General features: G+C 37.7%; 1 protein-coding gene across 2 annotated transcripts in view; it reads left to right on the top strand.

The window, feature by feature from the left end:
* LOC105486337 (nuclear factor kappa B subunit 1) overlaps positions 1-12,779 on the top strand; it is a 123,121-nt gene that overhangs the window by 35,706 nt on the left and 74,636 nt on the right. For both annotated transcript variants that reach the window (XM_011749189.3, XM_011749190.3), the window contains exon 5: positions 400-498. In XM_011749189.3, the coding sequence (XP_011747491.1) occupies positions 400-498 (99 nt within the window). The remainder of the gene's footprint in view (positions 1-399; positions 499-12,779) is intronic.

Genomic DNA, 12,779 nt, shown 5'->3' with positions numbered 1-12,779 from the left:
AGAGTTAAGGAAGCATAGCTTTTATTAATATGGTAAAGTTCAGAGCTTGGCAGCAGCAATTTAAGACAAGGGAACTCTGACTAGAATAAGCCATAACATGTTGAGTCGAAAGCCTAAACTCTTCAGCAGATTACTCTCCACACATGCATAGCATGAGAGGTCCCACGGGCTTAGGTACCTGGCTTTTTAGTCATATCTTAGTGTACAAATATCAATACCATTTTTCATAGTAAGATTATGGGAAAAGTGATTCTCATTTACAGAGCTCTCTTTCACAGATTCATGTTTTTCTTCTCTCATTTAGTAGACATAAGATTTAAAACTTTGTATGTATATTTCTTGCTGAAATGTTTAATAAGTATTTCTCAAACTTAATTGGTTTAACGTTCACCTTTGCAGAGAGGATTTCGTTTCCGTTATGTTTGTGAAGGCCCATCCCATGGTGGACTACCTGGTGCCTCTAGCGAAAAGAACAAGAAGTCTTATCCTCAGGTCAAAGTAAGTTTGTGGTAGCTCTCCTTCTGTTTGAATTCTGGAAAATTTGATTTCCTAGGATTTCCAAGGAATTGCTTTAAATGAGTACAGGTTGCCTTTGCCTCTAAGCTGAAGTGTTCACATGATTATTAAAATTTTTAAATAGACATTTGTCTCCTAGGAATAGAAGTGACAGATATTAAAACTTTGTTAACATTTCAATTTAATAGAAATGTCTTCAACATTAGCTAACAAACTTACTATTTCTTGATCATCTTAAAGGTTTTTAAAAATTGTATTCTTCCTGAAACTTTAGTAAGTCTTTGAAAGAAATGGTTAATTTTGACTCTTTGGAGATTTAGTGAAAAACCAAACAGGTGACTGAGTGTACAGATTATTTAGTATATTATTTGAGATTGTGAATTTGGATCCAGACTTTGCTATTAGCTGTGTGGCTTTGAATAGGTTTAACCAGTACTTCTAAACTTCAGTCTCCTAATGTATAAAATGCAGAAATATTAATAGTATATACTTCGTAAGGTCTTTTAGAGTTTAAATGAGAAAATGTGTACATGTTCCATAGAGAACCTGAAATTACCCTAGGGCCTTGGCCTGAGCAGATGTTTGGCCCTCTTGGAATGACATGCTGCGTGACATGCTGGTGGTGTGTTTGGTCATACCTTTTACCATGTTCAGGCTTTTTGTTTGTTTGAGAATATTTTTCTCTAAGTTAATATGAGACTTTCAATTTCATAATATGCTACTATGTTTCATAGACTGACTGATGATAAACATAGACTGATAATCATTCTGCAGATAAACCCAGTCAACAACTGTAATTTAGTCTTTCATAAAAGTTATTATTTGGTCAGTAATTCAAGGCTTGGACAAAACAGTTCTCACTATGTGTGTGTGCCCCTCAGGATATAACATACTTTTGGCGTCAGTCTTTTTGTTGGTTTGTTTTGTAAGTAGATGAAGCTCAATAGAGCAGGCCCTCAGCAAAGTTGTGATGTAAAGAAATCTGGCCAGGCTCAGTGACTCATGCCTGTAATCCCAGCACTTTGGAGGCTGAGGCTAGCAGATCATGAGGTCAGGAGTTTGAGACCAGCCTGGCCATTATGGTGAAACCCCATCTCTACTAAAAATACAAAAATTAGCTGGGTGTGGTGGTGCACACCTGTAGTCCCAGCTGGTCAGGAGACTGAGGCACAAGAATCACTGAACCCGGGAGGCAGAGGTTGCAGTGAGCTGAGATCATGCCACTGGACTCTATCCTGGGCAACAGAGCGAGACTGTGTCTCAAAAAAAAAAAAAAAAGAAAGAAAAAAAAAGAATTCTGTCTTTGGTTTTGCCAGCCTTGCATTTTGTTTCTTCCTTTTCCTCTTACCCATCTTCTAGGCCCAGGCCTGTTAAATATCTTGTCCTTATTCCCAAACAAAAGACAAAATGTTGTGATGTCATTCTTTACCTTTCAAGTGAAACTCACCCATATTATTTAGTATGGGTACTACTAGTCATATTTGCATTTTAAGTCTCTTAGCTCTAATTGTGGAATGAAAGATGTTTTTCTATTAAAGGTAATTAGGCAGGTAAATATGATGGCTTAAGTCCACAGAAGCAGACCACGGTCTTATGGCCTCACATCCTTTAGAACCTTGATGAGGAATGAGAAGCAGCAATAAAAAACTAATTTGCACTTATTAAACACCAGAGACTTGCCAAGTACTTTGTATAACATTATCTCTTTTAGTCTCATAAAAATCTCGGTAGGTAAAAAGTATAATGCCTGTGAACCCAAACAGACTCAGAGAGTGGAATTATAATAACTGGCCTTTCTCACAAGACTAGTGGTTCTATATCCTGCAGCAGGCTATTGCTCACTGAACCTCTCAGATAGAATGTGTGCATTTGGGGTACTGGGGGCAGGGAGATAAGGGACAAATTACGGGAGGACAATGGTGTAAAAAGGCATGGAGAATAATAACTCTTGAAAACAAGGGAGAGAGAGGCTCAGTGGTCAGTGGGTACTCAGGTATTGGGGAGCCAGGCCCAGCACTTACCTTTTTAACAAGTGTCTGTGTGTCATATGTATAAATATCATGTGTTTGTGTATGTGTATATTTGTGAGAAGGAGATTGAAAGACACATTATCAGCATTGACACTAACTATAATGACTGAAGAATTAACTTTAAGCGAAAAACGGGGAGGTTTTTCTGACTGGCTTGGCACAAACAATATAAATTATGGTATTTTGTTTACTTCTCTCTAGTATTTTGTGACTAAGTAACAATTCTTGATACTAACAAACACATGGCATTAACTTTCTTGTAAGTTTATTGGCTAAGAAAAAACTTTATACATCCAGTTATTCCCAGTCTTCATACATCTTTCTCATGTAGAGGTTTCATCTACTTAAAAACATATTGCTGCCTCAGTCACAAAATAATTTACAAATGCAACAACTTAACGGGCATTAGATGTTCTTGTAGAATGAAAGTTTCTATATCAAGGAGTTTAGTACTGGGAAATATAGATATGTAAACAACTAATAATAAAGTAGGCTCAACTGCAGTCACATTATTTCACCAAATCATGTATTTTTTATTCACTAATTCAATATCCATTTATTAAGCATTTGATCAACTTGAAAGAAGAGGAGTAACTTAGAGGTTAGAGAATATGACTATATAATCTGTCATGGTTCCCTTAGCTTGTCATTGTTCACTGAAAATTGAAATGGTTCTGCTGTTCCTAACAGTTAAAGGAAGTAATTTTATTTATCCAAGAAATTCTTAATTGGTAGGATGGGGAGGAGAGAAAGAAAGAGACAATGGCCAGGTATTTTTTTTTTTTCCAGAGCTCTTCTCCAAATATCCCTTTTAATAGTTGTTTCTGCTCAGGATGACCTTTAAGTTTACAAAGGAATTTTAAATCCCCTTTCCCTCTAATATTTAAGCAGAGGAAAAAATTGTTCTCCATGCATCTTTCTTATCGGGAAGACCTTTAAACTTGTACGTGTCTTTTCTGTGGTACTTTACAAAGCGCCTGCTCGGTGAGAGACTATAAGGGAAACAGTGGGATGGATACATCTGAAGTTTCTCAAACTTGGCATTATTGACATTTGGGGTTTGGAAATTCTGTGTTGTGGGAGGCTCTCTGACACATTATAAAATATTTAGCAGCATCGCTGACCTTGATTCACTAAATGCTAATAGGATTCCTATAATCGTGATATCCAAAAAGTCTCCACATTGACAAATGTCCCCTGGGGGGCAAAATCACCCCTGTTTGAGAACCACTGATGTGGATGCAACAAGGAATCAACCGTAACCTTACCCATTTGCATGCTTTTCTACTATAAAGTTGTCTCGCATAGATTACGTAGAAGTGTCCAAGTATCTTACTTTATAAATGTGCTTTTCTTGATTATTAGTAGATATTTCTTATTTTCAAGATGATGATCATGGTGTCTGTATAATTACTCTTAGAATATCAGAGTTAGTATACCTGGATACTAAGGAGAAAGACAGAAAAGAGAAAATATATATCTTCAACATTTTATATGCTTTGATAACCCTAAAAGCTAATGGGAGAGTTCTGTTGACTGTTATAAAGTATTACAGAAGAGAAAGTGAAAGTGGAGAGTTAGGTCCACTGTGTGTGAACAATGGGAGGGTCTATGGAATGATGCTTTTAGGTGGGCAGAGGCCTCGTGGAGGGTGGCCCCACACTCACCCCCAGAATTCGGAAGTCATTCCCACAGGAACTTCAGAGGGAGAGCATTTACATTTAGAGGAAAGAAGTGATACTTCTGAGCCTCACATTTGCCACATATTCATTAAGTGCATTTGTTCAGGCTTAAAAGTAAAATGCTATGGGCTGTGCATTTCCTTGGCTATAGCCTCTCTCCCTCCAGCCTCATGCCCTGTCTTCCTGTCATGCCTTTGTGAGAGCGCTACCATTCTGGTGCCTGGAGACGAACCTGGAAATGCTGATAGTTCGGTGCATACCTGGTCATATGGAGACAGCAGGAAAGAGTCAGGGGCCAATTTGAAAGCTTTGGGGGCTGGCTATGGTTTGCAGGCTGTAGACACTAAACTATACTTTATAGAACATGTAAAAATATAGCCTGTATGGGTTACTCTCTTACCTATTGTCCAAATTTGATGCCACACGTTAAATCATTTTAAAACCAACTCTAGAAGTCTACACAAATCCTGCATTTTCTACTGGAATTGTGTCCTGTGCATAAAACCCTATTTCGCATAGGTATAGGCTAGGCTTACAAACTCTCTTACCATGTTGAGATTATTTCTAGAACTCAGGCTACTGAACCATCTGGTGCTCTGCCTGTGTCTTTCACATAGCTAAGAAGAAAATTTCCATTTAGCTTTCTAATATCTTGCTGTGCAAGTCTTCATGTTCTTTTAAAAAAAAAAATTTAAATTACAAATTATTTCAAGCATATAGAAAGTTTAAAATGGACATAACAGACACTATGTACTATAACATAAATTTAATAGGTATTAGCATCTTACCTTATTTGCTTTTGATAGCGCTCTCTGTCTCTCTCCTGTCTCTCTCTCAAATAAAATAGTTACAGCTAAAACCCCACTTAGCCATCACTTTGTCCTCCTTCCTTCTCCTTAGGTAAACTGCTACTCTCAACTTCCATTCCCCAAGATGTTTTTATATTTGTACTACATAAGAATGCATCTATAAATACTGGCATTTTCAAGAAAATTAATTTTTACTAACTTCAACCCAAATTTGCCATTGTATAGGATGGTTCCTTTTCAGGGCAAACATGGGTTAAAACTGGACTCCATTGAAGATTAACTGGTACTCACTTTGATCCTATTGATTCCTCTTTGCTGTCTAGATAAAAATGTATTTGTCATAATGTAGAGTTTGCACTGACTCTTATAGCAAAAAATAATATTCAGAGAAAAATCTAGGGGAAGTAAGTATGCAGACTAACTCTTATATCTTGTCCTTTCATAAGAAAAATTTCCCATCATTAAACATTTAATAATCTATTATACTGCCTATAAAATTTCTCTTTAAAGATTTTTCCATTGTAATTTCATCACGGAGCTCCTAATGGGAGAGGCTGGCAGAAAAGCACAGGAACCTTCCTCTAGGCCAAGCTTGTCCCTGCCTGTTTTTAACTCAGCAAGGAGTGCCAGGGAAGGCTCACCTCCCTATTTTTCCCGAAAGCCACGCATGAACTTTTAAAAATCAAACTGCGTTCCCTTTCACAGAGGTGGATGACAAGAGAAGCAGCCCCATGGGACTTCAGAAACTCTTGCCAGTCCTCCTTTAGAATGACAGAAAGCACCCCTTCCCATCCTAACTAATGTGACACATCCTTCTGTGTGGTCCATTCTATGCAAAAACAGAAATTGACAAGAATGACTTTGATTTTAAAGTACAAATAGCTTACCAGTTAGTATTCTTAGTTTCTCTTTAGTTGTAAATATCAAATGCAAGGGACTTGAAACCCAACTGATAGAAGCGTAACTATTTTTAATCAAACATTTTCTGGAAGCTGGTTCTCACATATGTTGTCTTTCCTGAGTGTTTTATGTTGAGTGGAAGACGTGTTGAAATGTTTAGGTCAACAACAGCTTTTTGTTGTCCCCTTCCACTACTGATTTAAAAAAAAAAAAAAGGCTCCACTCTTCTTGCCTTTCCTTAAAAATGCTAAATGTTAAGTTTCTGTCGAGGTCAAATGGAGACTACCCGATCTGCCGTGGCATTTGAGGATATCACATATCCTTGCATAATCTCCCTTTCCTTTGTATAGACTTGTCTGATTTAGGAGGTTTGGATCTATTTGGAGTGCTAATTTAAAATAATTTAATCTGACTCAATTACTTAAAACAACAGGGGAGAAAATCACCAATAATCAGCTAGATGTGCATATAGAACCTAGTTCATAGCATTTATTAGGATTTCCATTGAACCCCTACACTGTTCACTGCACGAGTATGTTAATTAGGGAAAATAACCATATCCTCTATGTACATTATACCCTGTGCTTTGTAAACCATGAGGAAAGCTGCTTATTGAACAGAAGGGCTTTGTAACTTGGGGTCTATGGATCCCTGTTGGTGGTTTCAGAGGCTTTTTAGATTCCTGAATTTATATGCAGACTTACACATGTATGTACGTGCATTTTTTCTTGGGAGATGAGTAAACTTTTTATCATATTTTCAAAGGGAAAGACTTAAACATGGTTAAGAATCATGCTATAGTTTGTATCAACACTTTAGCTTTTTGATAGCAGCTATCTTTTTAAATGATCTATATAATACCTTTTAAGATTTTTTCTTTTTTATTGTTGCATTTTTAATCCATTTTAAATGAAGTGAAACGCTTTATGTTGCTCAACACATAGCCCAGAAAGCCTCCCGTCAGTTTTCTAGTAGGTGGAAAAAAGATGAAACTGAATTGGTGGCCGAAAGAGTTGAATGGGCTTCACTGCTTTTTCTTTCTTGCTCTTCCATACATTTGCAGATTAAGCATGAAGCTCACGATTAGTGATTGAAGCCAAAAGAGAGGAGGCATTTCACTGAACAAATATTGATTGAGCACTGTGTGTCAGGTACTGCTCTAGACAAGCAGACAAAACTCCCTCCCATATGTAATCACAATGGAGACTTATGGTAATTTTTGTTGCAAGTAGTTCAGAAGTTTTGTATTTTGTCCTAAAACAAAATATTACTTTGTAAAATATTTTTTTAAATAGCCCTCTAAATCCACTATATATATTGAAAGTCACCATTATAAAGTGGAGAAAGCTACTCATTAGAGAAGACTTATAGCACAGATAATAGCTGGGAAGCTTAACCCTTAGAAATTATTAGGAGAGATATACACTTCTTGAATTTAAGAATTGTCTGAATTGTAAATTTTGTTTTGTCAGTTCTGGCTTGGTGACCTTCCTCTATTGGCCATTCCCATTTTTCTGCCCTCCACTCTTGCCTGACACAGGATTGTTTCTGGGACCACTGTTCAATCCGAAACAAATCTCTGGTGGCTTCTTTTAAACCCAGTGGTCTCAGGCTGAAGATTATATAGTGGGGCGACTCTAGGCATTCTATTCTGGAGTCTTGGCCTCATAAAGTCACATACTGGCAGTTTGCCTTGATAAGGTAAGGTGAACACACAGAAGCACTAAGATCTCCATGTGTGTTCCACTGCCTCCTCCACAGACAAGTTGTTTTTCAACCCATCAGCGGGTCCAGAGGTGAAGCTGGAAGCTACCCTGCAGTCTTGGTCTTTTCTCCCCACCCTCCAGGTGGTTTCCAAATAAGAAGCCTCCAGCCTACCTTCACCTCCCTGGGGTCTCATGGACATGGGCTGGAAAGTGCATGCAGACTTTCACAGATAATGCTTTTTGCCTTTAGGTCCCCTTCCACCCAACAGAATGATTGTAAGAATGGCTTGCTGTGCTTACTTACATCATCTCATTTAATCATCACAATAATCCACTGACACAGGTTCTGTGATCCTCATTTTATAAATGAGGAAATTGAAGCCTAGAGAAATGAAGAAGCTTAACTTGGGTCCCACAGGCTTTTAGAGATGGAGCCCAAGATTTCAGTTCATGCCATATGGTTTAAGGGCCTGCACTCTTAACCATCATGGACTACGATTCATTATCATAATATTAAGGATCTGTCTCTACTTTGCAGGAATCTTTTAAATCTATGGTTGACAGTCGTGGGTGGGCCTCAGAATCGTCCAAAAATGTTTCAACCACAGAGACACCTGGGACCCATTGCACAATTGCTAAATCACAGTGCATCATCTAACCAATCTTGGATTCTACAATAATTCTATGACAGTTTCTAAGAACACATGTCATTATATAATGGCAACATATTACAACAGATAATTGAATAGATATTCAATGTATAACCATGGAATAGAATATTATGCCACTGTGTTTTAAAAAGATGAGAGGATACTGTGCAACATGGAAAACTGCTTGCAATGTAATATTAAGAATAAACCTCAGCTGGGCACAGTGGCTCATGCCTATAATCTCAACACTTTTGGAAGGCCAAGGCAGGAGGACTGCTTGAGCCCAGGGTTTTGAGGCCAGCATGGGCAACAGTGAGACCCTGTCTCGATAAAAAAAATTTTTTTAAAGAAAAAAAACAGGATTTCAAATTATTGCTAATATTTGTAATCAGTACAAATATTTTTATGAAGCCTAGGTGGAAGCATATAGATGAATCTTTAGTTTTATTTATTCATCCATGACTTAAAGAAGATTGGTTAACACCTGACTCTACCTTGAGTAGCAGAACGTTGGACCGAAGGAAAAAAAGATAATGTGAAGCTGTCTTACTTAGTTACAGTTTCCAGCATGTTTTAGTTGAAGGTAGGAGATAATAAAGACGTAGAGCTATATAAACAGATTTTCTCAGGAGCTCTATGGGAGACAGTGCAGTGTGGCTCTCAAACCTTATGATACATAAAACTCTCCTTCAGAACTTATTTAAAATGTCGATTTTATTCCATGTCCAAAGCCTGGTAGAGTAGATAACTCTCCCACTACAATACACTTAGTAACACTAGAAAAAAGTATAACATTTTCTTTAATGCATAGCTGAGTTTATTAGAAAGTATGAAAAGTACTGGGGAGCCATAAAACAAAAGAAAAATTTGGGAAAACACAATAGGATATGGATGGACTTTGGGGCCACAGCTGCCCTGGAAATATTTGCTGACCTAGATAATCCAGAAGCTTTGTTTTTAACAGCTTCCTAGAGACAAAAGATAAGGCCTTGGGCCTTTCCAATCTGAGGAATTGAAACTGCAATCCTCCACTTAAGTCAGGACTCTCTCAGGGCTATAGTTTCTGTTGATGGGTGATCCCCAGGCAGAGAGGTGATGAGGAAGTTGCCTGTCTCAGCCTAGGGGAATCAGAAGATAAATGCCTCTCTTGAGAATCAGTAACTACAAGCCCAATTCTTACAGTTAAGCATATGCTCCCTGAATAGAGTAGGAAACCCCAAGTCTAGAAATGATTATGAAGTGGTTCCACATTGGGGATACCCGCAAGCCTTTCAGAAACACATAACAATGTATGTGGCTCAAAGAATCATGAGCTCCTGATCAAAAATTAGAAAATATGTATGCAAATGAGCCACTCTGTTTAAGAATTGGCAGAACAATGAAAAGCAGAATTAAATCCCCAGAATCTTCAGATAATTGAATTACCAATTGTTTGATATATAAATACATAATAAATTTGGAATAGAAAACAGACCAGGCAGAATGAAAATAAAACCAAGTAGAATTTTTAAAATTAAATGTGCGACACTGAAAATGATTCAACAATGTTGTTAACGTGGATAATTTGAAAGAAAGGGTGAGCTGGCAGGTACAAGAGAAGGAGTAAGAGGTGTCTAGTTGAAGTCCTAGAAAGAGGTATTACAACTGCAGATTTCTGGTTCTACATTTACAGTTTCTAGGTCTGGGGTGAGGTTTAGGTGGTTGTGGATCACACTTTTAGGTTTTAAAGCATTGGCTCTGAAGTCATTTGATTCAGGGCTGGGCATGATGTTGGTTCCTAGTTTTGCCACTTGCAGTGTTACTTAACTTGGCTTCCTCATCTATGAAACTGAAAAAATAATACCTACTTCATAGGATATATGTGTAAATCAAGTTATTCAGTACATGATACACAGTAAGCACTTAGAAATGACAGTTGCTTCTATTTTTATATAACCAAATATACTACTACAGATATTGAATGGCAGCTTTGCTGGTTCATTTATGGATTCATGGAGCTACACAAAACCTTCACCAATCTATTAATTTATTTTTAGTACAGTCTCTAATCAGTATTGCTTCCACTGTATATTGATGCCATATCCTTTCTTCTATCTGGGGTTATTAAGATAGAAGACTGAGATCAGATGCTGTGTCAAAAGCTTTGTTTTAGCTGTAACACATGATTTCTTATGAAAATCTCATAGGTAGGAAACCAGAAAGGAATTTATTAAATTCTTGTTAGGCTCTTTAGTTGCATTCGTTTTGTAGGGCAGTGTTTTAATTTAGGATACTTATGATAGAGAGCACCCCTTCCATAATTAGGAGAAACATGGAAATAAAGATTTTATTACTTACTGGTCCTGGGGAGCGCACAGCACTCCAGGGGAGGCCACACACCAAGGTCAGGGAGCATGTGGAGAAAGAGAGAGAAAGGAACTCATGGGCCATTGCCTTTACTGGGTCCAGGACATTATCCAAACAGTTTTCCCACAGGGAGTTTTAATAGGTGGTTTTCAAGCAAGCAGGTATGAGTTCCAGGAGGTCACACTGTGACGAAGAAGTCACTGTGGCATATCTGCACAGTCCATGCAAAGTGTGAGCATCAGGGAAGACCAGTCAGGTAGGCTACATGTAGCTGGTCCATGGGGAGGCGATCACCAGGTGGCCCTTGTATAATGCAGATATCTAGATTGGCCACATAAAGGAACCGATAGGAGGTGTGGTACTGGAAACTATGTCGACGGTCACTGAGCCGTGCTTTAGGTATGGGAAAGTCCAGCTTATATTCAAAATGGATGCAAAGGCATCATAAAATTAAAAGCATTCACTGCCGGCTGCCATAACGGATGACCAAAAGCTAGGTGCTTTAAAGCAACCAAAATTTATTCTTTCACAGTTCTGGATGCTAGAAGTCCAATATCACTGTCTTCGCAGGGCCATGACCCCTTTGAAGGCTCTAGGCAAGAATCCTTCCTTGCCTGTTTCTAGCTTCTTGTGGTTGCTGACAATTCATGGCAGTTTTTGACTTGTAGTTGCATCATTCCAATTTCTGTCTCCATCTTCACATGAATGCAGTCTTCTCTCTGTGTCCCTGTATCCAAATCTCCCTCTTCTTTCTCTTAGAGACTGGTCATTGTGTTTACAACATCCATAACCCTATGTGACCTCATCTTAACTAATCATAATTGTAACGATCCCATTTCCAGATAATATAATATTCTAAGGCTCTGGGTGGACATGAATTCTGGGGGTACACCATTCAGCCCACTACAAAAATATTGTGGCATTGAGGTTATAAGCAGTAGCCCTAAGAGTATAGGATGATGCCCATTTCAGCCTGATAATATACTCCAAAAGATATCACATGTATCCAGTTGTTCATTTTTATATATTTAGAAAGTAGTAGAAAATCTTTCAAGTTGAAGGAGTTTGCCAGTGTTTTGAACAACTTATTTAGGATAGAGAACTTCCTATGATAGTTCTCCATTGAGTAGATGATGAGTATGTTAGTAAATATTTACCAACTGCACTTCAGGAAAAACAAAACACCCTGATTTTGTAGCGTTTGCCAATTTCTTTAGTGTAGTGAATACTTATCGTGGTCAATTTGAAGCTACCAACCTGAAATCAACTGGCTTGCAAAACTTCTGAAAACTTAACAGTCAACTCTTACGAGCTGGTCAGGCCAATTCCAACATAGCACTGCAAAATTTCATAAACAGATATGAAATCACATCTTAGGTATTAACCCAATGCATAATAGATCAAAAGAAGATTAAAAATTGCTTCATGTAAGGTTCTTTACTTATATGTTACATAAGAGAATTACCAGGGACTTTGCAGAATCTGACTAAACCCATTAAGTTGCTGCAATAGAGACATCTATCATATAGTAGCTAAATAGATCTGTGGTTTAGTGGGCAAAACACGATACTTGAAAGCAAAAGCTAGATTTTACTGCAGACTGTGCAACTTACAGATGGCGTGATCTTCAAATTGCTCAAGCTCTTCAAACTTTATTTTCCTCATTTATAAGATGAAAATAAAAATATCTACCTTGAAGGAATAGTGTAGGGATAGATAAAGTAATTGACAGAAAAGCACCTAGCATAGTCTCTGGCACATCTATAGCACTAAATGTCCATTTGTGACAAGTTTATATTTTTAATTTAAAAATCATGAAAAATTCCTGCAATACAACTGTTAGTTCCATGAGGGCAGGGATTTTTGTCTGTTTGTTTACTGCTCTATCTGTAACACCTGGAATAGTATCTAGTATATAGTAGGTGACTAATAATTATTTGTATAATGAATGAATGGTCAACATGCAGAGACCTGCTAGAATCATCTTCTCAAAAGAAGCACTGGTACTATCATGATATGGGCAAAGAAGAAACAGATAACATGACATAAAAATAATAGGTGATTACTGGCAACAGCAAGAGTCCTCAACCAGCCTTCAGGCTTCCCTTCAACTACTGGTGCATCTTGTTCTTTCCTTCGC

This window comes from Macaca nemestrina, chromosome 3 (genome assembly GCF_043159975.1).
Source record: "Macaca nemestrina isolate mMacNem1 chromosome 3, mMacNem.hap1, whole genome shotgun sequence".
NCBI lineage: Eukaryota > Metazoa > Chordata > Mammalia > Primates > Cercopithecidae > Macaca > Macaca nemestrina.
Note: the sequence above shows the minus strand (reverse complement) of the source record. Positions and strands in the feature narration are given on the sequence as shown.